This window comes from Fopius arisanus, unplaced genomic scaffold (assembly GCF_000806365.1).
Source record: "Fopius arisanus strain USDA-PBARC FA_bdor unplaced genomic scaffold, ASM80636v1 scaffold00055, whole genome shotgun sequence".
NCBI lineage: Eukaryota > Metazoa > Arthropoda > Insecta > Hymenoptera > Braconidae > Fopius > Fopius arisanus.
In genome coordinates this window covers 425,713-451,540 of record NW_011887794.1, presented here as the reverse complement: position 1 = coordinate 451,540, position 25,828 = coordinate 425,713, and the positions used below count along the sequence as shown (strand labels likewise).

At 39.2% G+C, this 25,828-nt stretch overlaps 1 protein-coding gene across 9 annotated transcripts; it reads left to right on the top strand.

Moving 5' to 3' along the window:
* Positions 1–633: 633 nt before the first annotated feature.
* Positions 634–25,828, top strand: Atpalpha (sodium/potassium-transporting ATPase subunit alpha). Of its 9 annotated transcripts, none has more exons than XM_011307554.1 (9): positions 636–925; positions 13,292–13,372; positions 14,410–14,535; positions 14,793–16,755; positions 16,901–17,202; positions 20,652–20,746; positions 21,952–22,126; positions 22,295–22,527; positions 22,678–25,828. In XM_011307554.1, the coding sequence occupies exons 1-9, from the start codon at positions 896–898 to the stop codon at positions 22,796–22,798; spliced, it is 3,126 nt and encodes a 1,041-aa protein (XP_011305856.1). In that variant the 5' UTR covers positions 636–895; the 3' UTR covers positions 22,799–25,828. The 9 variants fall into 9 exon arrangements, with proteins under 9 accessions (XP_011305863.1, XP_011305856.1, XP_011305857.1 ...); XM_011307555.1 differs by lacking the exon at positions 20,652–20,746 and adding an exon at positions 17,431–17,525; XM_011307553.1 differs by lacking the exon at positions 20,652–20,746 and adding an exon at positions 17,911–18,005 and having other exon boundaries at positions 637–925.

The following is a 25,828-nucleotide window of genomic DNA, read 5'->3' as shown; positions in this document are numbered from 1 at the left end:
TTACAATTCCATTAACAAGCATTACATAATTTTTTTATTCAACAATTATATTCTTTCCGAAACTCGCGACAGATCTTTGAAACACAGATGATCATAACAATTATCATAAATCATTATAAAAATTATTATAAATCAATTGTTGAATTGTCATGAATATTAAGATATCAGTAAGCGTTATAACAAAATACCTTGACTTTTTGAATATTCCAAAAATTCCGCATTCCTGTCTTTCGACGGCGATAAATAGCCCCCTCCTAATGGCCCCTAATGACAGTAATGAGTATCATTAGAAATCGATTTGCGAGTATTTTTTTCGGTTGAAAAAATTGAAAAGAAAAACGAAAAAAATGGAAGAAAAACAGAATCGACCAGATCGCGGTCCCCCTCCCGCCGAATATATTTCGGTGGGGGATGAAATGGTAACGGAAGGGATGAAGTGGGGAAGGGGAACGGTCGAGTGTGAGGACAAGGAGAGGGGAGTGCGGAGAAGGAGAAGGGCCAATGGTGAAGAGCAAGTGAAGGCGAGGGACGACTGGCGGGAGAACACCACGAATATTCCCGAAGTCGGACAGAGACAGCTAGACATCGGCAGCCGACACTCGACCATTACGTACCTCAATCGTGACGTCACGTTTCATTCCTCGGCCGTGTGTCAGATCTAGCGTGCGTCGTGAAGTGCCTCCACTTCCTCGTCCCTTGAAATAAACGATAAAACGTTGAAACATCAGTGTGACAGTTCAAATGACAACGGAGTGCTGACAAATTGTTAATTCGTGGTGAATGTGAATTGTTTTATCAGTGCAATTGAATCGTTTTCTTTTTTTCAATCGGTGAGAGGTGATTGCACGGGCGTACACACAGGTAGCCACGGCCGGCGGCCATTATTGTTGTCAATATGGCGGGCAAAGGAGGACTAGCCACTGATGTGAGTACTATTTTTTAATGATAATCATTTTTAAAGACATTTCTCATCGGAAATCATCGAGGATTGCGTTGCGTTCACCTGGGGAGAGAGGCTTGGGGGGTGGACACCGGAAGTTCCGGTGCTTCCGGGGACCGTTTTGTTTGTGCTCATTTTTTTTCTTTTAGTTTCGTTTTTTTTTTGGAGAGATTGTTTGGATTGTTTGGATTTACAGGTGTAGCCACCGCCCATGGCATTTTTATCAACTTTTTATGGGGTATTGTGTAAGCGATTGGACTTGGTATTTGAATACGTGCAATCAGGATTAGTCAGGGAATTAATTGATGAGTAAGGGGACATTAACCACGCCCAAATGCTCGGTGAGAGTTGTTTTTGTTTTAAGGAATTACTCCGGGGGTAATTAGGGTTTTTGGGGAAAGTTGGGAAAATTGAGTGAAGAAGGGTGATAATTTTTTGGATTATTGCTTGTTTGGATTTATTATTCGGTGATCCGTTGATCGATTATTCATGAGGGATTGGTGCAAAGCTGATCATTCTACGGCTTTGGATAATTAATGGTAATGAGGGATGTGCCAGGGGAATTAATTCCGCACCGGATGAATCAGGCCGATTGAATATATGCCATTTGAGGATCATTTTTTTTTTAATATCTGGGAATCTGAGGGAAATAGCTCAATTACCCTGGGGACTTTTTCCTCGGGCATAATAAGAGCTAGGAAAAACGTCCTTACAAGGATTTGATATCTTTATCAGAATCGGGGATATTTGAGAAATTCTAATCTAACTTTTTATGAAAAAAAAATGAGCAATCGGAATTTTGTTCCCAGTTTTTTGGGAATATCTCGGTAAGGGTGGGGGATGGCAAAATTTGTGATTAGAACTTTTTCGGGGATATTGGAATTTCCTACAAAAAATTTCCTTACAACATTCTGCTATCTCTCTCGGTTTTGGAGATGTCCCATGAAAACTTGGAAAGAGAAATTACCGAAGTCCTCGAACTCTCGTGGAATTCTCTGGAGAAATTATTTCCACTTCTGATCGATCCCCTGATCACCTCTGGGTGATCAGGTTTTCAGCTTTTGTCTGGTGCCCTTGAAAGAGAAATCGATGCTCCCCTTTTATTATTCCTATTTTCGAAATAAAAGTCGTGACGTACCATCGAGACCTTCCAAATTTAACGCGTGTGACGAAACTTTTCCATCGCCATAGGTCTATCTGTTGACTTTCAGTCATGATAATTTAGAGGTAGCCGAGGCTATGGGGATTAATTTACAACTTCCTAGAGATACCACTTCTTCAAAAGATCAATATTGACAGACATCCGTTGAATTTTCAATTTCAATTTCCAATTCTCATTATAAATCGCTCACACGAGTGACTTTAGAGGAAAATACTAGATAAACTTTTCGTAGCTTACGAAATCTCCCAACTAAAAGATCTTTTCCCATTATTCTCTAAACCCACTTGTTCTCGAAATAATTGAATATTTAAGCGGAAAAAATGGGGTAGTCAAATCGAAAAAATTGAAGAGGAAGTGTCGGTACATTTTAGTTTCGCCGGAAGATCATGAGATGGCGCCAGTGGCCTTGAAAAATAGTAAAGGACAAATTCAAAGAGTGGTCTGAAAATTTTCGCAACCAGTTCGTTGGTACTCACCTTCGACGCTAATTTGAGCGATACAGTTGTCACTGATTATCACTAAATTAGCCATTATGTCGTTATTTTAACGAGTCAATGTGTGTCAGAGGGGGGGCCTAAGTATCATTGACGCATTCCTCAGTGGGATTTTTCCAACAATAAACAGGTCAATAAAATCACTTCCATTGTATTCCCACTGTTTTTATTTATCGTAATTTGTCATTTCAACGCGGTCATTGAGGAATTTTTTTTCTCCCGGATGTCATGACGATCTTCCTCTTGAAGAATATCCAGGGATGAATAGACGAGGGAGATCATACCAGATAAGTGGAGAGAACATAAAGAAAAACCGCTTTGAACTGACTGTCGAAAGTCACACCAATTTGTACCTCAAGTACGTGGGCGTAGGATGTTGGTTTTTAGATAATTTACAATGGCGAATTTTTTTTATTACCCGCATTTGGGATTTCTTACGACCCCACGAATTAATATCACTCAAAAAGTTCACGTAAGATCGAAAGATCAATCTTCCTGACGTTATAAATTCATTTCGCCACGTGAAAGATAAATCCAACTTACAATTCACCTTCTCCTTATCGATTTATCTCGAAAGATATCAATTTCAGAGAGAAGCATAAAGAGGCTTTTTTGGGGTCGATAAAATTTCCGTCGAAAAAGATCTCTTGATATTTCCGCCTAAAATCGTCAGCTTTCGAGATAAATAAAAAAAAAGAATGTGACATTTCGGTTACCCTGATATCACTTCAATACTGGATAGATATTATTGATAACGACACGTTTTCATTCCGTTAATTTTTATTGGAGCACCTGATAAGGCATAAAAAATTATTTCAATCCATCCTATCACTGATGACCTTCAGGAGAATTCCAAAAATAAAGGGTCAAGCGAGAAAGATCGGTTGAAAAAAAAAAACCAATTAAACCACGACATTTCTCTTTCTGTTTCTCTTGTCAATTGGTAAATACTGTGAAATAGCGTTACGTGGAAAAAGTGACAGATTAATTTCCTCAGACTCCCGGAGGGAAGTTTCCGGTTGTAGTTTCCAAGCTCCACCGATTTCAATTACCGTCGATCTCGCTTTTCTCCAGTCCCTCGGGCAAGGGCTCATTAAGTACCCCCTGGAAATTGCCAGTGCGGCCGGGAAAACCTCTCAATACACCTTTTATTTCCAAGAAATAAAAGCACAATTCAAATGGAAATGATGACCATTATCCGGATAATTATTCTAATGACATTTGCGAGGGATAGAATTGATGCGAGTATTCATTACTGGGTAGTTATTGCGGGTAAACAAGCGGCGTAAAACATCAATGCGAGAGGGACTCCTGATCGTTTCGAGACCAATTACAAGGAATTATGCAAGTCTGATGATTTTTTCAAATACATTCAATATTGACATAACAATATATTAATATATCGATATATCAATGCGAATATATCGATATACGATAAAAAATCGAGAAAAAATCGGTTGTGATGATGAATTCAGGAAAATCATGATAATCACTGAATGAAATCTTGAAAATTAGGAACCGAATATGACCCCCAGGTAAATCGAAAGGGCACAGGGGTTAAACCAAAGTGCATGAAGTACTTGAAGAGGGGGTAAAGTGCTCCAGGTGGCAAAGAGTGGGGAAATGAGAGGGGATAAAGCCCCGCAGTGCGGCGCGATCGATAGAATTCCTCAGTCAACTCCATCCCTCTCGTTTTATGTCTCAGTAAACCCCTCTCAACCCCCTCCACCCACTCTCATCCCCTCGTGGATGATTTCAAATCACCAGAGGTACACACCGTCATTGACGGAATTTACCGATATCATTTCATCCCCTTAACTACTCGTCTGTAATTGCGCAATCGAATTAATCGTTATTTTATTTAATGATCCCGGGATTTGGGGGATGGAGTCGGTTGGAGGACAGGTCAGTGGGGGAAGGGTTGAAGAATTATTCATGAATAATTATATTTGGAAAGAATTATTTTTTTTGGAGGGAATTTTGGGATTGGTTTGAAGTTCACTGGGTCAGTGGAATTTTTTCGCGGTTAATGAGAATTAATGGGGCGAGGGGGTGAGGGGGTGAGGGTGGTGGAATTTTTGGGGAAAAGGCAAGGGACTTTTTTTTTCTTTTTTAATTAACCGTGGAGCGGGAAATAGAGATATTTCCGCGTGACTCACTTGTCCCAATGATCAATTAACGCACGGTTTATTACCCACGTTTCACAAGCGTGTAACGCGCATTCTCGTCCGGAGAATAAAATGCCGGACGGCAACCCCGAAAGTTGTACAGACTAGCCTCGGCTCAACGTTAGATTGACCGTAATGTGTCTCTTCCTCCGACGCAGATACAGTCACGGTCACCGAATTTATGTTCAATAAACATTAGGAATTCTATCATTAAGGAAATTATCTCATCCTTACGGTGTTATGTCACCAATAAAATTCATCATCTTCAAGGACCTCCATCATTTTTCTTACCGAAAATATTTTTTTTTTCGGAAATTGATGAAAATATTTTTTTTTGAAAATCAATGAAAATTAATTTTTTTGAAAATTCTCGGGAAAACTTGTTAGTTCTGAGTAGCGGAGCTCTCTGTCAGTCCAAAAAAATATTGAATTCAATTGAGAGATGAAAATATATTTTTTTTCAAAAATTGATGAAAATGATTTTTTTTTGAAAATCGATAAAAATTAATTTTTCTTCAAAATCGATGAAAATGAATTTTTTTAAAAATTCTCGGGAAAACTTGTGAGTTCTAAGTAACGGGCCTCTGTATCAGTCCAAAAAAATATTGAATTCAATTAAGACATGAAAAATTAAGCTGTCACTAAAGTTTTCTCTGACCGGTTTAAAAAAAAATTGACTGGGAATTTCGTAACGATTTCAACATTTTCCCAGCAATCGAATTGTTTACAATTTCACCACCCCATAGTAGATAAATAAATTCAAAGAGGGAAAGAACTTGGGGACTTTGATCGGCAAGTACTCGATAAAACCGGCAGTGGTATCCAGTTTCCAGTGTCGATATCGTCCAAGTGAAATTGGTCCGGCATAATCCGGCATTATCCACTTCCGACGACGTCAAGAGTTACGAATAGTAAATACCTAGTAAATACCGATCGATTTTCTTCTATGACTCAAAAAAAAAATGGATGCCAATTTTTTTTTTTTTATCGTCTCAGACGGCTAGACGCCAGGGCATTTTCCAGTTCAATCTGGTGCACCTAGACATGAATGAAACGTTCGAACCGGATGAATCTGGTGAAATACGAGTACAGGGTGTGATTCATGACTCGTCTCTTGACTGCCACTCAGCATTTTTTTTTACCTTCGATTATTTCTTCATTACGGATGACAGTTGTTTTTATTTATGATTTCTTATCACTTCATTCAGTCAATCTCGGTTTCAACCGTGAGATAAATTTCCCGAGGGTTAAAAACATTTTTGTTATTGCTCATCATATTTTTTTCAATATATTTTCGGCAAAAAAAATAATTTCTCATCATATTAATATATCAATACACGATATACTGATATATTAATATCAAAACATGGATATATTGGGTAAAAAAAATCAGCATGTTAAATATTCAATTGAATATTAATATTTCTTTTAATACAGCAGTAATTATAATTGATATATAATTGATATAAAAAATATTATCACGAAATATCGAGTCTGAATTTTCGTTTAAAAGATCTGACGAATGATGAAAAAAAAATGGGAGTGGAGCCAAATAATGTCATCCACTGACCATTACCCTAGTATAGGGGATATAGTGGATACAATAGACTTGCCAATAAATATATTCTCGTCTCATTGGTCTTTGTCCGAGATATTTATGACAGATATCGCCAGACATTGTGGCAAACTAACGACTATCATGATCCCTATAAAATAGAGTGAATTGAGAGCTTTTCGAGAGTGACGCCAATTTTTATTTACTCGTTAAACAGACATGCGATGAGCATCACGATATCTCAAATCCGTCATTGAGGATAATTGGAATGAAAACATAAGAATCACTCGAGGGACTCATTTATTTTTCCATTATTTTTAGCATTTTGTTTTCTCAATTTATCTCTGATTAAACTAGCTTATCACCCCATTCCATTCTGCCACATTACCTCATGATATATCACTATATTCGATATATTAAATATATCCTCAAAATATGACAATATAAAATAAAACGCATTACTACATCAACACGAATGACATATTAATGCACTATATCATGATATAATTGATGATATATTTTGATATATTTGCGGATGGTTGAATTTCAAGTCCACAAACTGCATTGGATTTGTGTCAGACAGTTAGAGATGCGCGTGGAAGGGTCGCGGAGCTCGTAAAAAGGGACAAAGGCTGAAGTTGGGGTAGTAGGAGGGACAGGGGCAGTTAGATAAAGCGAAATGATAGAATGAGAGGGGAGAATGAAGGAGAATGCACTGGGATGAGAATGTGTCGGGGAACCCTGGGCCAATACGATGCGCGTGAGATTGGCGCAGGGCCGTTACGCCAGGGCAACATTGCGTAACGCTTGTGGCACCCATCGGCGCATCCCGGAAATTTTTCGCCCAGTACAATCTCATGGGAAATTATAATCGACCATAATTTTAATTATTGACATTATATTCAATTATATTCAATATCGTATATATTTTATATATATCAATATATCGTGTTATATTGATATATAATATACGATATATCAATATGTGGCTTGTACTACGATTGCGATATTTAATATTGATATCAATATCGTCGCGATGTATATTCGGTTATCAAAAAATATATTTTTGATATATCGATATATTTGGTATATTTTAATTTATTTTTAAATAAAAAATTCCGTTCTGATCCGTAAATAATACATGTGCACTGGGACAGAATAAAAAATCATGGCCTGACTCTATTCACGGGAAATACTATCACGCCAATGATCGAAATACCTCGGAACACGGAACCCCCCTGAATATGAAAATTCTTTGCGGCTTGAATGAAGAAATGTAATTTGATTAGAGAGGCGAGAGAAATATAGTGTAATGGGAGTGGGAAGTAGAAGGCATGTTCGTTTAGTTATTCCATGACTCTCTCGGGTGTACGGAAAGACCCGACTATTCAACCTGAAGGGCTTTGGCTTTATGACCCCGATTACGATATGAGGGTGACAAATGTCTGGAGGAAAAATTTTCAGGGGTAAATTGGGGCAATCCTTCCACCATTTGTATTCCAGACTTATCGGGGAAAAATAATCCAAGGGGGAGTGCAATATAATTGTATATTAATACCAGATATTTAATGAATATTGATTACTGATTACTAATATGCGGATTATTTCATGTTATTCTCGCGATATCAGGAGTTTTAAAAATTTTTTTGATAATGCACCATCCCTCTGGGAAAATTCGGTCATGAAAATTGTGAGCATCAGCTGAATTGAAAATTCACTGCATTCTTTATGCATCGTATCGTCATAACCAGATGCGCCCGAGTAGAGTGGCTCAGATTTGTGTCGATAAAATGAGATAGCGAGGTAGTTGCCGGCTGAATAGCCCAGTGGCACATATCGGGTCGAGCATCATCTCCATACATATTCTCAACAAAATCATCCCATCCACTGAAAATAAAAATATTCTATATTCCATCTCCAATATTGAAGTTATCTCAAAATATTTACTCCATCCAAAAATTAAATGAATATTAAATCAACAATAATATTAATATAACTAAAATGAATACTTGATATATTCAAAATATATCCATTTATCAATATCAACACATTGATATATTAACATCAAATATTGACTCTCCGAATTTGTGAGGAGTAAATATTAAAGATATGGATATACAAAAATGGGAAGAAAAAAAATTCTTTTTTGAATCCGAAAAATACAACTTTTCGTCCGAGGGTGCGGCGCGATCAAACCGTCATGTTGTCGAGTTCGTGTTTAAAAAAGGTGGGGATTCGCGGAAGGGAGGAATGGGGCCGGGAGGGGGTGTGGATCGGTAGAGGTGGGGTAAGGGCGGGTGTAAGGTGAGGATTACGCGCGCGCATACCCAAGCCGGCCGGGATTGGCCGCAGGGGGGGTGCACATAGAGGGGGCGCACATACCGCCGGGGGGGGTCGAGGGGGTGAGAGAGGGGGCAGAAAATGTTGGAGACGGGTCGATGATGCCGGCGCGGATCCGAGGGAGGCCGACGCGCTTCCTACCGTTCAGTCAGTCTCTGGTACCCCTCCGAAGCCGCGACGTTAAACGCTTCTTTCACATCGAAATAAAAAATTATTCTGTTATAATCGCCGTACGCCGCAGCCATGGGTGACGACAAGGTTTGTGAAAGAAAAACGGGGAGAATATATAAAAAATGTTATTCTACTTTTGATTTATTTTCTATTCAACATTTGGGCGAGTGTTGAGGTTAATTTGTTGCCAGGGGCGTTTTTTCTGTTGGATTTTCATTTTAGAAATTTTATGGTCATTTTGTGAGTGATGAGTGCGATTGTGGGCCCTAATTGGTATTTTGAGGGGAATTTTTTATTTCTATTTTTTGGATCTTTGTGGAAAATCGAAGGGGTCAGCGGATAAAGATAGGGGCGGGGGTGGCTGGTTGGAAATGCTAAGGGAGCAGGTATAGTGGACGGTGTCTGTGCCAGGCAGTCGCTTCGATCGAGGGTGGAAACCGGGTTGGGGAGGGGTGAAGAGCGAATTTATCGGGGGAACGTAGATTTTCGGGTTTTTTTGTCTGTTTCATTGATTTTTCTGGAATCTTGATTGTAATGAGTGATTTTCAGTGATCGTCAGACACACGAGAGTGTTCCGTTAGTCCGTGAAGAAGCTGAAGAGAATTTTTGAGGGGATTTAAGAGGAAATTGAACGATTGCGTGGCTTCTTCACGGGTTCTTGATAACGACAAAAGGGAAAATAGTCGATTGTTTGATTGAAGAAAGAAGAATCTTCGATACTCTTCGTTAAACTCCGGAGATCACAATGGTAATCATTAGAGAAGAAAGAATCGTAGATTTTTGGTTTTTCGTTGTTTGATTTTGTTTCTTAGCTGACTAGAGGCTAGTCATTAGCGCAGAAACTGCATCAAGCTTTATCTGGTGAATTATTTTTTGCACGCTCGTTGCGCTCTTCGAGGCTCATTCTTTTATTTTGATTCCCTTGTGGAAAGTGCTGAATTTCCAGTGATAATTCGAGGAAAATCATTGAATGATGCCGCACTGCGGCAGAAGTGCCGTGGGATTACCTCCATCCGTCCTCTCTCAAACGATTAAAACAAATGATCCATGAAAAGCCGGGAATTTACCTTGTGAAAAGTGTTTGAATCCACTAGTGAATACTGTCAAAACCACTTGGAATAACGTGCACCATGACGTGGTGATGTGACAAACCCCATGGACCCTCGACAGAATTCTCGTACCATCCGATTCCCCTCGTCCCAGTTTCCGGTCAGCTGATTATCGGAATTTTCACCACGTAACACCATCAAGTGAACCCCTTGCTCCTGCGCATCGCGTCATCAGCCAAAAATCATGATTTCCCTTAGACCAGATGACCCCATGATCTCTATCTAAAATGACCTGTCTCAACCGAAATTATCGCCAATGCTTGTCTCCCAATTTCATTAAGGCAAAAATTCTCCGGTAATTTAACGAGAACGAGACCCTCCGAATACTCCCTCCCAAGCGATTTGGCAGTCCTTCACGATGAAGACCGATCATAAGTCATCAGCGAGTTCTTGCACGCGTATGTACGCACCATCATCATCACCACTCGTAAATCGTCAGTATTACGTACCCCAGTGGCCATGCGTTCCGTGACGTCTCATCAAGGCCGGACACGTCAATTGATAAGGTCGTTCCTTTTAAGTTTGTCCCTAACCAACCGTTTTCCATTCATTGAAATCTCACTGGGCTGTTATAACTGATACGAAACGGTTCTCTTCCGGCTGTCGTATCATTTCAAATGTGCATATTACATTGGCTCAAAGTGCCTCAACGACAATCGTCTTGAAGACTAATCACTCGGCTCAAATGATCCACCCAAATTCATTTATCACCTTCAAGCGATGATTCGATACAAGTCCATTGTGATAATTAATTCATGGAATAGCCACATCGGCAGGTTTATTCCAGACAAATAACTCCCTTTCCAGTGAAAGAAAAGGGCTGAGGGGTTGGTAACAGGGACAGTATCATCACCAAGGGTCGCAGACCAGATGGCGCCGTAGGCGTTACGCCTTCTGGGGACGGACTATCGATCGTAACCTATTTATAATTCATCTTGGATTTCGATTCGTCACGAATATCCCTTTTATTTTTACCGTATTGGTTTCAAACGGTGATGCACTGATGACAGACTGACAGGTGAGGCCCTTTTGATGGGCCATGATCGTTTTTCAAATTCAACTCATTCGTTTTTTACATTCACTCAATGGATTGATTTTTTCATCAGTCTGGCTGGAGTTTTTAGGAATCTCACTGGCATTAATTACTTTGAGTACTTAAAAGACTTCTGTGTGGACACTCGTGGGTCTTCCGTGGACAATCCCTGACCGCGCGCGGGTCATTGGCCTATTTCGCTGAGGTAGTGGAACTATTTCGATATCTCGGGACCTGGAGGACATGATATTTCTTTTGTATTCGGAAAATTATAATTCATCATTTGTACCGGGGGAGAATTTTGTTTCAATCTGTCACTTCCTGATGTTTTTTTGTTGTCGTAATCCATTTGTTTTCAAGTTGAAGATTCAAACGAGATTAAAATTCAACAGCTGGTACAATTTTGATTCCGTCCGGCATTAAATGGCCAATCTCCCTCTTGACCCAATTCGTAAAATGCTCACTGGTGTTAGATACAACTTGACAATGTCCAATACAAATCTTTTTGTGCCTTTTGTTCATTCCCTCGCGCTCGGGCCACAAGTGCTGGGTTGAATGGGTGACGAGGGGAAACCCACACACGTTCTGTGTGTGACGTACTCAAGGTGTGACGTATTTTACTGAGAGAAATGTCATTTCGACTGAAGGAGATAATCTTCTTCAGGATTATATACTCTTTGATAGATCGAATTCTTGAAATCACGTGGAAATTTCATCTCCTCAAACCCAAAATCATACATTGTCCAGTCTTTCAACCGCGCCTGAACCCCCGACGGACATACGATTACGTAACAGTCGGGGGTATATCCCACAACAAAGGAAAATGGATACCTGACAGTACTCCAATATCTTCAGCTCACATTCCCCCGATGGCGAGAAACCTATTTGCAGAAAATTCTCAGATTTATAAAAATTCCCAGATATCCCCGCGATTCGGGTGAAAACACATTCTCATCATGGAAAACCCAAAATGAACCTTTTCCAGAACAAAGCCTGACCCTTTCCTCAGTCCAGGGTTAATAGTGGGAATGATGTAGACAACTGAAGTACCCCAGAGTGGTGGAAACGCCCATTCACCTAGGGCTAACGTAGGAAAAATAAAAATGAGGGCAGCCGAGAGAGGAGACAAAAAAAATCTGCACAAGTGTGCATTCACCCTCGAGTGGGTTTTCGAATGGTAAAGGACTGGAATGGGAAATAACAGTGGATTTCGTGGGGTGTCTGCAAAAAGTGTGCGCACCTCTTGCTTGTGCCCTGGTTGCGTATTGATCCGCCTGAGTTTGCTGAACAGAGGGCACCACTGGTGCACGGGTCAGGGGTGCATGCGCCTGCGCCTCCAAATGGTCAATCCAGCATCGACCCACAGTCGCTGATTCTAGGGGGGGCAAAATATTTTTTTTTCGGGGGGTGGTGGGCGAGGGGGAATTTTCCGGAGGTGAATGGTTCCGCCGGAAGTATTGATCTAGGGATTTTTCGGTGGGGAGATTAATGGGGGTGGAAGAATTGTTTAAAAAAAATTTTTTTTTATATATTTTTTTGAGATTATTGCCTCAGAATATTTTCTTCTCCCTAATCAATCGATTAATCGGTGGAAATATCCGGGTGATGCATGAATAATATTTTTGAAATTTTGTTGAAAAATTAAATCCACCGCGAGTGGACAAAGCCATTGATCCGTCCTCGCGGATTATCTCACACAATTCCCTCTAATCATCATGATGACCACCTACACCTCCTTGATACCCGTGAGTCACGATTTAACTGGTCCCAAGGTAGACACGTGCAACGAAACCCTGAGGATTCTCCAGGAAACGTCGCCGTCTGGTGAATTTCGTGCCCTTAGCATAATTTCATCATAGAAAAAAAAAAAAAAATCCAAAACTCGAGGTGAAAAATTGAAGAGTCAATTTTTATTTCCCACTAGTCAGTGTCATCCCTTCCGCGAACTATCGATCTTGGAAACTCGTGACAATAGGTCTTTCAGACAATCGGCATAAAATCGATGAATATCAATCGACCTCGGCCAGTATCATCCCATCCAACAGAATAACTTTGTCGTTGAAAATGGTGTACGTCTCTCAGCACCCATTACCCATTCAATATGCCTCAACAAAACGTGCAGAACGGAAGTAACCGGTTACCTCGGTACCTCGAGGTCGCACTTGAAACTGCAGTTCTGGGAGCGCCGAATGCACCACCTATTAAATCCACCCAGAATTTTCCACTCAATCGTCAATTCAATCATCGATATTCATAATTACTTACGGTCTATCATTTACCACGTCATTACTTTTTTTTTTTGTCAATTTTTTTTTCTAGCATGGCCGCACAGATTCATACAGAGTTGCAACATTCACGAACGTTCGCGATGACAACAAAACAGCTGATGGAATGGTCAAGGTAGTCAGGGGAAAATTAATCAGACAGATTGATTGAGTCCGCTTCCAACTTCTTCTTTTTCTTCATCTTCATCTTCATCTTCATCCCTAACATCAAGAATTTTTCGACTTTTCTCTATCTTCTCTCTCTTTCTCTCTCTTTATCCCTCACTTCTGACCTTTCGCCAAATCCTAATGAAAAATGAAAAAATGATATCGCTTCATCCTCTCCGCGAATATGATTGATTAATCCTGGTGTATCCTTTCGCTGATTGTCGAAGGGAGAATCTAATTTTAGGATAACCCGATAATCCTTTGGCCTTTCGACGACCCGAGATTTCACCTCGACCTATCACGCTCGACTAATACACTCCAACATTTTATTTATTTAATCTCCTCAAGTACTCACACATCTATCGATGGATTATTCCTCAGTCTCGTCTGATAATCTGCTTGCTGCGGTGGTGGGGGGTTGATGTATCTGGAGCTGCATCAATCCTGTCTATTCAATCAATTGCACCCAAGATCACATTTTCAATGAATCATCAATCTGTTATCATTCTAATCACTCTATTTGGGGGAGTCTCTCATCAACTGCCAACACTTTATTTAACTTTCATCATAATCCACTGCGAAAAATCACTTGGTCACTATTTTAAAACTTGCGCTTCTTTTCATTTGGTGGAGAGGTATTTAAAACTCGGTGTCTTAATTACGTTCTTGCGCTTGATTTTTGGTTTGACATGAGGCTAGAAATTATTCGAATTTTTTTAATGAAAAACGAGCGAAGGAATATGTCTGGCTTTCCGATGTGGACTGAGACGAGTGCCATGAGAACACGAGCCAACACACCCAGCAGATTAATTAGAGGGGTTAATAAGTCCAATGACTTATTAATTCATAGCATCCGAGTGCTTGTATTGGTCGTCTTATCATCGCGCTATCTCGCTCCGGGGAAAGCCATTCAATTGATTAAATGCCTTCGCATTTCACGACGTCGTTACTAATCAATGTCTGTCTTGCTTCTTTTTTTTTTTTAATTTTTACGTTGACTAACAGTCGCGGCGAAAGAACCCAAAGAGGAAAGGAGACAACTTGGATGATTTGAAACAGGAGTTGGATATTGATTTTCATAAAATCTCACCTGAGGAACTCTATCAGAGATTTCAAACTCATCCAGAGAACGTAAGTAGATTTTAATTATAAATAATTACGAATTTCGCGGGTCTAAATTCAGTGATAAAATCACTTGAATTTCGAATGACATGAGTAATTAATTAAATATAATTAAAAATCGTCGCTTAATTTTTTTTTTTTCGTGTTGAATTTCAAAATCAAATATTTTTTTTTTATTAATTTTCACTAGATCACCAATTGAGGGAAAATATCGCGTAAAAATTTGACATTGAGGTCAAATGAGTTTAAGAATAATTGTATTTCAGGGCCTTAGCCATGCGAAAGCGAAAGAGAATTTGGAGCGTGACGGTCCAAACGCCCTTACCCCACCGAAAACCACCCCCGAATGGGTTAAATTCTGCAAAAATTTATTCGGTGGATTTGCCCTCCTCCTGTGGATCGGTGCAATTCTCTGTTTCATTGCGTACTCGATTCAAGCATCAACGAGCGAGGATCCCAACGACGACAATCTCTACCTGGGCATTGTACTTGCCGTAGTTGTGATAGTAACAGGAATATTCTCGTACTATCAGGAGAGCAAATCGAGTAAGATAATGGAGTCATTCAAGAACATGGTGCCTCAATTTGCAACTGTCCTGAGAGAGGGTGAAAAATTAACCCTCAAAGCTGAGGATCTTGTGCTCGGTGACGTTGTCGAGGTGAAATTCGGTGATCGTATACCAGCTGATATAAGAATTATCGAGTCACGGGGCTTCAAGGTTGACAACAGCTCGTTGACTGGTGAATCAGAGCCACAATCAAGATCACCAGAATTTACCAATGATAATCCCCTTGAGACGAAGAATCTCGCCTTCTTCTCGACCAATGCTGTTGAGGGTACAGCAAAAGGTGTTGTTATATGCTGCGGTGATCAGACTGTTATGGGTAGAATCGCTGGTTTGGCGTCTGGTCTTGACACAGGTGAGACACCAATTGCCAAGGAAATTCATCACTTCATTCACTTGATCACCGGTGTAGCTGTTTTTCTCGGTGTTACATTCTTCCTAATTGCATTCATTCTGGGTTATCACTGGCTCGACGCTGTAATATTCCTCATCGGTATCATTGTTGCCAATGTACCTGAGGGTCTACTCGCCACAGTGACAGTCTGTCTCACCCTAACTGCTAAAAGAATGGCATCTAAGAACTGTCTCGTTAAAAATCTCGAAGCTGTGGAGACACTTGGCTCGACGTCAACAATTTGCTCGGATAAAACTGGTACATTAACTCAGAATCGTATGACTGTCGCTCACATGTGGTTCGACAATCAGATTATCGAGGCTGATACCACTGAGGATCAGTCTGGTGTACAGTACGACAGAACAAGTCCTGGATTCAAAGCACTAGCCAAAATAGCAACGCTATGCAATCGAGCTGAATTCAAACCTGGCCAAGAGGGTGAACCAATTCTAAAACGTGAAGTCAATGGTGATGCCTCAGAGGCTGCACTACTCAAGTGCATGGAGCTGGCCCTCGGTGATGTTATGGGAATCAGAAAGAGAAATAAGAAAGTGTGCGAAGTGCCATTCAACTCAACCAATAAATATCAAGTATCAATTCACGAGTCTGACGATCCCAATGATCCGCGTCATCTTCTCGTTATGAAGGGTGCACCAGAGAGAATTCTCGACAGGTGTTCAACAATTTTCATTGGCGGCAAGGAGAAGGTACTCGATGAGGAGATGAAGGAGGCATTCAACAATGCTTATCTGGAGCTCGGTGGTCTTGGTGAGCGTGTGCTTGGTTTTTGCGATTATATATTACCATCGGACAAATATCCCGTTGGATTCAAATTCAACAGCGACGATCCCAATTTTCCAACTGAGGGGCTTAGATTTGTTGGCCTCATGTCCATGATTGATCCACCACGTGCTGCTGTACCAGATGCCGTTGCCAAGTGTCGTTCAGCCGGTATCAAAGTTATCATGGTCACCGGTGATCATCCAATCACTGCCAAAGCCATTGCCAAATCAGTTGGTATTATATCAGAGGGTAATGAGACTATTGAGGATATTGCACAGAGATTGAATATACCGGTGTCGGAGGTCAATCCACGAGAGGCTAAAGCTGCTGTTGTTCATGGTACTGATCTCAGGGATACTAGCAGTAGTCAACTCGATGATATCCTGAGATATCATACCGAAATTGTGTTCGCTCGTACATCACCACAGCAGAAACTTATTATTGTCGAGGGATGTCAACGGATGGGAGCCATTGTTGCTGTTACTGGTGAGTTAATCACTTTTTTTTCTCAACCGATTGTTGCATACGAATACGAATACGAATTTTTAAGAGAATGAAACAACCACCGCTCTGATAAATACATCGTAATGAAAAAGATAAATAAATAGTGCCTTTTGCAATGGTCCTCCAGGCGATGGTGTGAACGATTCGCCAGCCCTGAAGAAAGCCGATATCGGTGTTGCCATGGGTATCGCTGGATCTGATGTATCGAAACAAGCAGCCGACATGATTCTTCTCGATGATAATTTCGCATCAATCGTAACTGGTGTTGAGGAGGGGCGACTCATCTTCGATAATCTCAAGAAATCCATTGCCTACACCCTCACCTCGAATATCCCTGAGATCTCACCCTTCCTCGCCTTTATCCTGTGTGATATTCCATTGCCACTTGGTACAGTCACCATTTTGTGCATCGATTTGGGAACCGACATGGTGAGTACTCGAATTCGTACAGCTTCAGAAATAATCATGTGCCGATCGAGCTGAAGACTTCGAATCGTTTTAAATGGTCTTGTCACCATTGAGGGTTGATCTTGAAAATTTTTGGCCCGGGATGGGTCAAATAGTAAAAGAAATTCCAGTTAAACCCAAACAACAGGTGTTTTCAGCTCGATAAAAAAATCATCTCGATGTGTCTTTTCAATTAACAAAATAAAATAGATACCAGCGATTTCCCTGGCATACGAGCACGCTGAGTCCGACATAATGAAGAGACGTCCCCGCAATCCAGAATTCGACAAACTGGTCAATGACAGGTTAAAAAAAAACCAGTAGATCAGCCAGGAGTAGCCACCAACGATCCACTCTCATATCTAATTGCTTGTCTTATCGTTATCTCACGCCAGGTTTAGCGCCAGTCTCGGGAGAACGTGCAGTAAATATTATCCTAGTGGCTTTCTTCCAGGAGTCGTTGTATTTTCTGGCAGGATATCCGACAATCCCATCCCATCCAAGATTTTTATCACCTGAAAATGTGCCAACGATTATTTCCATCATCTCATGTGTCATCACGTCTGAGTTCTCGTTGGTTTTTTTTCCCCCATTTTTTTTTTTGTTTGGTTTTATTTTTCACTCGTCAATTTGATGGGTTTTCATCGATTTTATAAATTCAACAGCTCATAATGCTTAATATTACGTCAGGTACCAGCCATCTCGCTAGCCTATGAGGAGGCTGAGAGTGATATTATGAAGCGACAACCACGAAACCCCTTCAGTGACAAGCTTGTTAATGAAAGGTAAAATAATCAACGAAAGGAAACGATAATCTTGATTTCTTCGGTTATCTTTTAAATAAGAATCGGGGGCTTGAGGTGCTTTTATCTATTTTCTTTCGTATATTTTGTCTTTTTATCCTATTGGCATCATCGATCAAGAGAATACTATATCATCTTTTCGTCTTCTTATGTTTATTTCAAATCCAGATAACTGGAGTCTTGTCTTTAGATATCAATTATTTCTAGTCAATCTGGTGACTGTCGCTTCACTGTTCCATTAAAGGGATAAAATCTGGTGTTTACTGTCGTTCTGATCGGTGAGACTTTGGCTATTTCATCGTTCATTATTTCATGATTTATTTTAGTCCTCTAATTCTTCATTTCATTCAGAATTCTTCTTCTTTCGTAATATTTTCGAGGAACGAATGGGGTTTTGAGGTGTAAGGTTGCAGTATTATTGTATGCAAAAATTGTTTCCCTTGGATATTGCTATGTCATTCTCATCTCGCTTTGTCTTCCTTTGTCTTTCATATTTACTTTGAGGAAACTCTGAATTTTGAATGAGAAATCGATAATCAATCTTTGGATATTTGCAAACAGTGGGTTATCTCGGTAACGAGTCGTCCTACGAGAAAATGTTAAAACGAATTTTTTGTTGGAAATTCAATTCCCCAGATAAAATCTTTCTGACATTTTCCCGAGAAATTATTCGTTTATGCGATACGCGAGGAATCGTGGAGGGTAAAAATCTCGACAAAAATTGAGAGTTTGTAATTGTTGTTCATCCTTCCTTCAACTTCATCTACTAATTAATTTGCTAAATATCATGACATCACCTCCTTTGGTTATTCGGTTAACCATAAAGGTAAGCCTATTCTCATTTTTCTTTATTTAATTAAGAAAAATAATTTCTCACGCACTTTAGCATCTTCATAATGAAAATCTAAAGTATTTTTTGATAACCACTTGGGAGTTTATATCGACCTTATATATTCGGAATAAATCTTTCAATTTAAATATTTCGTTGAATATTTATCATTTATATTCTACGCATGTTCATCTTGTGGATAAAAGCCGCATTGTGTGCTCCTTGCGTCTGCGTCATGTTTTTTATCATTCCATCAAAATCATATCTGATAAATACCCATCCGCATTATTACGATCAAATCTCCTGGCTCTTTTTGAATCTATTCACTATCACTAATGATACATTTTATTTCAGTCTGATATTTTGATTTATCCCACTGTATATCCTGCCTGTATTTTATTAAGATGCCAAACACCAATGCCAATATTATATTTCTGGTATTTCAAATAAATTACACTGTTAAAAATTTAACACTGAACTTTTCATGGAATTTCATCGTCTATCAATTTAAATTTTCAATAGAAAAAATTCAATGATGCTTCAAAAGCTTTTCCGTGAAATTCATTGAAAAATATTTAACAGTTTAATGAATATCTGTTGAGTTACGATGTGAAATTCCCAGAAATAGTCCTCTGCAATTGCCTTGCTCTCGTCCAATTTCCAAACAATCGCGTTGAATTGAATTTGTTGACCGTATAAATAAATTAAATATGCCAACGATTCGACAGTGTAGTTACCCACGCGAAATTGTTGATCCCATAGTATTTTTATAATAATAAATTGACAATCAACAATTTTGCGACGAGTAAGATGACGACTCTTCCATCTCGTAGTTAATTCTCCATAATAATTAGTTAGAGATTAGACATAGATTATTTTTTACTCAATTAATCTTAATTATATTTAATATTGAATAATCGTCTGGATGGAACAGATTAATTAGATACACACCAACAACAAATTGAACAACAGCGTGATCTTAATTACTATTACTATTAATTACTCTCGCAGCTGAAATCTATTTATCATTCACTGCTAGCTAAATCTTTCAAGCATTGAAGTTTCACAGCGATTTCTTCCTCGATCGAAGATCATTCGACAGACAACACGCGATTTACCAGCGGAGGTCTCTACGATTTTTGGATTTTATTAATTCATAACGAAGAGTCGAGTGTTTTTTTATTCCAGTTTTATTTTTAATCAGCTCAATTATTCCAGCGACATTCTCATGATATTTTTATGATAATTATAACACTTCGGCTCTTCGTTTGTCAATCGCTTAGGAATGGCACCGATGAATCTTTATCATTTCTTTATTTCTTCTGTAAAGACCAAACTCGGATCATTTCTCAGTTAAATTACCCCGAATCTCCGATTTCTGTCGATTTCCACAGAACAATCGATAAAAAATTCAATTTAACATCAATTTTTTCGTTTAATATTGAATATTCGAACTCGAAAAATTGTCCAGTGGATTTATTATTTATAAAATATTAATCCATATCGATCGGAGTTTGGTCGAAGGCTTGACTAATCCTCGTACACAAATTCAAGCTGGAGTTTGAATTTGTGTGATTAGATTGTGGACTGTCAGCGTAATCTCAATGATTCCGGGAGTGAATAATGAAGAATAAAATCCGGGGATTCCCATTGCTTGACAGTCCTCATAATGTCTAATTCTCTTGGCACATGAACCATTGGTTATTTAATAACTAGAAGAACTAGAGCTTTCTCTCCATCACTTTTGATTCTTCACACACGAAAAATTTTCTTTCTCTTGAATCATGGGTGGATGGCAGGTGCCGGCCATCTCTCTAGCCTACGAGGCACCGGAGTCGGACATTATGAAACGCCAGCCACGCGATCCTTACAGAGACAATTTAGTCAACCGAAGGTGGGTTCTTCTTTTGATCCACCCCCCGACAACAACAACAGCTGATTTTATCGATAAACTCATTGTTTATGCACCTGCCGCATCATTCGGTCATTTTTTTTATCAATGGGCGACAGACATGCCTATTTTTTTCCATTATTCACGCGTGCTAATTCAATAATTGGATCAATCGATAATTAAATCATCAACAAATCAGTCTTCTAACTACTGGATGATTTAATTATATCACTAGATAATTTTTTTTAATGGAAAAAAATTTGAGGACTCGAATTGTTTTGTCTGTTGCCTGTCAAAAAATCATGAACACCTGAGACATTGAAAAAACAATAGTCTAGAGAGAATAGCACACATTAGGGTCAAGGTCTGTGCGAATGCGTTGAATGTCATTATCAATGTTTAGCCATTTAGAAAAATTAGTACACGAGCGTTAAGCGATTGTGCCACACTTTCAACATTTTGTATAGAACCTCACGAGACAATCATAATTTATTAATTGTCAGTTGGCCTGGATAGCCTCGACTCGTTTTACTTTTATCATTAAGCATGGGAGAGCAAGTCATCAGCCGATTCATAAGATCATTAGCAGAAAGGTCAAGAAATGACTCAATTCCGAGTTTCAATGAATTAATTTCAAATAAATTTTGTAGCCCCCAAAAAATTATTCCACTATTTGTCGAAAACTTCGCAATCGACGGGATATAACGAAATTTTCATACTTACCTTTTTTGTGGCAGAAGGAATTCTCTACAAAAAAGTTTCTATAAAAAATTAGTCATCTCTCTTTGTTTTCGAGATACGCACGGAAAACTGAAACTCGGATGAAATTGAGTTGAGAAGTTTCACCTTTTCGCTACTGAAATATTTTCCTTTCCTCACCAACTCGTAACTCTAATTTCAGTCATTAATATCAACACAAAAACAATTGTTTTAATGCACGAATGCTTTGAGTGTCGCATGATCTGTGGGTGAGAGCTTACAGTACAGAGACCCAGAATTTGGTGAGTAATTACTCAAATCCTCGCTATCCTCAGCTTTCTAAAATTTCTGGGCATTCTGAAGAGTAAATAGATGGGCTTTACCTGCAACTAAACACCTCGTGAGAGAGATGAATTTAAATTCCCAACGCCTCTGGTCCCTTTTGGGCCGTTAGTGCGAGACTGTTGCATCACTGGGGGGATTTTTAATTGGCAATTGATTTTTCGCAGGCTCATCTCAATGGCATACGGACAGATCGGTATGATTCAGGCAGCCGCTGGTTTCTTCGTGTACTTCGTTATCATGGCTGAGAATGGCTTCCTCCCGACGTATCTTTTCGGCATCCGAAAACACTGGGATTCCAAAGCTATCAATGATCTAACCGACAGCTATGGCCAGGAATGGGTAAGTGAAATGTGCACAGTCTCACCTCATATACCTCAAAATCGGCTGACGATAGCGGAATGCCACCGGAAACTTTTTTGTGCCTGGGAAAATTTCCCACAAAAAAGTCCATTATCATTTTTTTGGTAGGACCAATGATTACTGAGATAATTGATCTTCCGATTACAGACGTACAGAGATCGCAAGTCTCTTGAGTTCACTTGTCACACAGCCTTCTTCGTGTCAATCGTGATCGTCCAATGGGCCGATCTGATTGTCTGCAAGACCCGCAGGAACTCCATCGTGCACCAGGGAATGAGGAACTGGGCCCTCAATTTCGGTCTTGTTTTTGAAACAGCACTCGCTGCTTTCCTCAGTTACACACCTGGTATGGATAAGGGTCTCCGCATGTTCCCACTCAAGTGAGTATACAATTAAATAGATATTAATTAATATTTGTGGGTTAATTGGATGGTCAAAAGTGTAGGTTAAGCGATGAGTCAAAAATCAGGGTTCAATGAATTGAACAGTGAAATAAATTGGCTGTGAAAAAAAAATGTTAATCCTTTCAGATTTGTCTGGTGGCTTCCAGCCCTTCCTTTCATGCTCGCCATCTTCATCTATGACGAGACGAGACGGTTCTACCTCCGCCGAAATCCTGGTGGCTGGCTTGAGCAAGAAACTTACTACTAAATTCTCCTCCCCACAGCGAAGCGCACCCACGCGAATAAAACACTTGGAAATATCTCGATCAACTCAAGAGACCCTTCAAAAAAAAATCATAAAAACTCAATAAATATACTACACGGGGCGTGCTTGCAAACCTGGACCCACACGTATCTAATTAGTGCTGCAGAGGCTGGAATGTGCTTCGTTGGCTGAATTATCTCCCTGTGAGGAAGGATTACTTACGACCAGATGAAGCAATTTTCTTTACTCTTTGGTCACGTCAGAAATAATGAAGAGCCTCGTGAAGAATGAGTCACTGCCCAATAATCGAGAAACGCCTGGGATGGCTGATGGGGCGTCGACCCAGACTAAAACTAAAAATTAAAATAACAATTCAGGATTAAAGCGGCACAACGGATGCAGTCGATTTTTCCGGACTCGCCTACTTTCTGTTTTTTTTTTTTGCGATATCTCGGAATCTCGGGAGATGACGAAATTTTTGTCGGGGACTTTTTTGTGGAGAATTTGGAGATCCGGAAAAAAGTTCTTATGAAAATTTTTCGTGGTTTCGCTGGTTTTCGAGATATTTCGGAAATACGGGCGATCACCGGAAATCGACTTGAAACGTTTTACCCCTTCACTGAATTCCAAGAGTGGGACAGAGACGGGCCTAAAAAAATTAATTAAAATTATAATTAGGGGTAGACGAATCCAGTGAATGAACGAGTCATGTTGAATAATGAGAATGGAATACTTTAATGAAAAAATCTAAAAGACGAATTCGAGAACTAGCTTAACCTGTTGAATTTGAGAGGAAATAAATTATTTAATCGAGGATACGAATTGAGAAATTATACGTCTTGTGATACCGGGGGTAGATAATCTGTTGATTAGATAATTCCGTCGTGGAGAAATTGAAAATTTAAAATGTAGGGAAATTTCATTAACGATTGCGAGGTGAAAATAAATAAATAAAAAGCTATTCAGACGTCTCCAATGACCATAAAAAGATCCTCGCTATTGGCACGCCCTAGGTGAATGCAGCGAATACGTAATCATCAACAATAATTAACGATTACCGTAACAACCCTCGGATTATCGTTATCGTAATCGTTTGTGGCACAGTGATAAAACAGAACTTCAGTTTTTGGGGGGTATCTCGGAATCTAGAGGAGATAGGGGAATTTACGTGGAGACTTTTTTGTAGCTGAGAAAGTTTCCCACAAAAAAGTCCTGTATCATTTTGCTCTGGAACCGCTAGTTATCGAGATAATCATCCATTTCTGGGAGGGAGTGCTGAAATGAAACATTAACTCTATAAAATTAACTTCACTGGATTATCGTAATTGTTTTATTACATAAAATAATTCGATATCGAGGGAATTACGAGGGGAAGTACAAGAACCAACGCGTTATTTCAGTAGAAAAATATAAACCGATCAAAAACCACTAGTTAATCAATAAATCGAATTATTTTTGAAGAATTTCTCAAAAATTACGAAACACTCAATCCGACGAATAATTCAAGACCGAGTAAATACAAAAATATACTGAACAGAGGAGTAACTAGTGCACGCGATGAGTAGCTGTAGCGAGAGGTTTAAAATGTAACGAAAACAGAAAAAAAAAACGTGAAAAAAATAATAATTCTACGAGCTATAGCAGGTGAATGGAAGTAATGCATTCTCACGTAGGTGAAAAGTGAAATAATTATTATAATAAAGAGTAAATAAAATGAAGAGCATTCATTCTCTAGGTTTTTTCATAGTTTAAACGAAATGAGGAGGGAGTTTCGATGAGACCCCGGCGCTAACGCCCTGTCCAGCCCCAGGTATTCAGTAGGAAAATAGTTAACGGCTTATATCTCGAAATCCGTGAGAGATTGTCAATTTTTTTTTAGACCACTTTAAGAGCTACAGAAAAGGTCCAATAAAAATTTTTCTATCCCTCGTAGATTCCGAGATATTGGAAAAAAACTGAAGTACTTTTTTTTTCATTTAGCAAATTCAATCAATTTCATTTTGTCTGCGGTTTTTTGAGGATATCTCGGCAGGGGTGGGGGAAAGTCGAGTTTTCGTAAGGAACTTTTTTGTAGGGTACAATGAGTACTATGAAAAAGGTCGAATAAAGATTGTTCTATTCCCCTTGGATTCCGAGATATCGATGTCGCGCGAAAATCGAATTTCACTGTTTTACCTCTTCACTAGGAATTTATCTCGAGATATGAGGAATTGGTGACGCCCCTGCAGCTCAGTCCCGAATAATGCCCAAAGTGTTCATAACGTGTGGGGAAATTGAGGAAACACTTGACATCATTGACTCTTCGCTCTTTCATGACAAATAAACAATACAAATGCACAACAAATACTGAATAAATCTGAGTCCCAAAATTCAACGACTTTTTTTTTTCGATTAAACAACCTGATCGAGTGTTCAAGTGGGATGTACAGGTTTTTGTAATGGTTTTACAAACATAATTCATTAAAGGGAAGAAATAACTAACGAACCACTCGCTCTGGAGATTGACAGAACGAAAAAAAAAACAGTTATTAAAAAAGAACAAGCTAATGAAAACTCAAAAACAGAGATTTCACAATTTTTTCTCGTTCAACGCAAGATTATCTCGATAACGCTCTGTCCGAGGGAAAATAGTCCGAAGAGATTTTCTGTGGGAAATTTCATCAGCTCCAAAAAATTTTTTTTGACTCTTGACCCTGGGACCCCTCGTTATCGATATAATCAGCGAAAAAAGAAAATTCATCAATGGGTTGAAATGAAATTGTAGTCGAGGGGTGGAGACAGGGTGTTGTTGTGCCGGGGAGTGTAGGAGCCCAATATAACGAAAATTATGAAAAAAAATATAAAAAACAAGATAAAATACGAAAATAACAAAAAAATGCTTTGCCATCGTGCGCCGCCTCACTCTAGGCTAATAATTTAAATATTAAAGTAATATTAATGATTATTAATATAATACATGTTACGGTAAGATATTACTAGATGTAATTATTATGTATGGTTTAGTTTAGATCGTGTTGTTGAGAAAAAAAAAAA

Excerpts from the sequence above, each read along its gene's own strand:
- Atpalpha (XM_011307554.1), top strand. The coding sequence starts at position 896 with ATGGCGGGCAAAGGAGGACTAGCCACTGAT. Across the intron at positions 14,536-14,792 it reads TTCAAACTCATCCAGAGAAC|GGCCTTAGCCATGCGAAAGC; the intron begins GTAAGTAGATTT and ends ATTGTATTTCAG. Across the intron at positions 17,203-20,651 it reads TCGATTTGGGAACCGACATG|GTGCCGGCCATCTCTCTAGC; the intron begins GTGAGTACTCGA and ends GGTGGATGGCAG.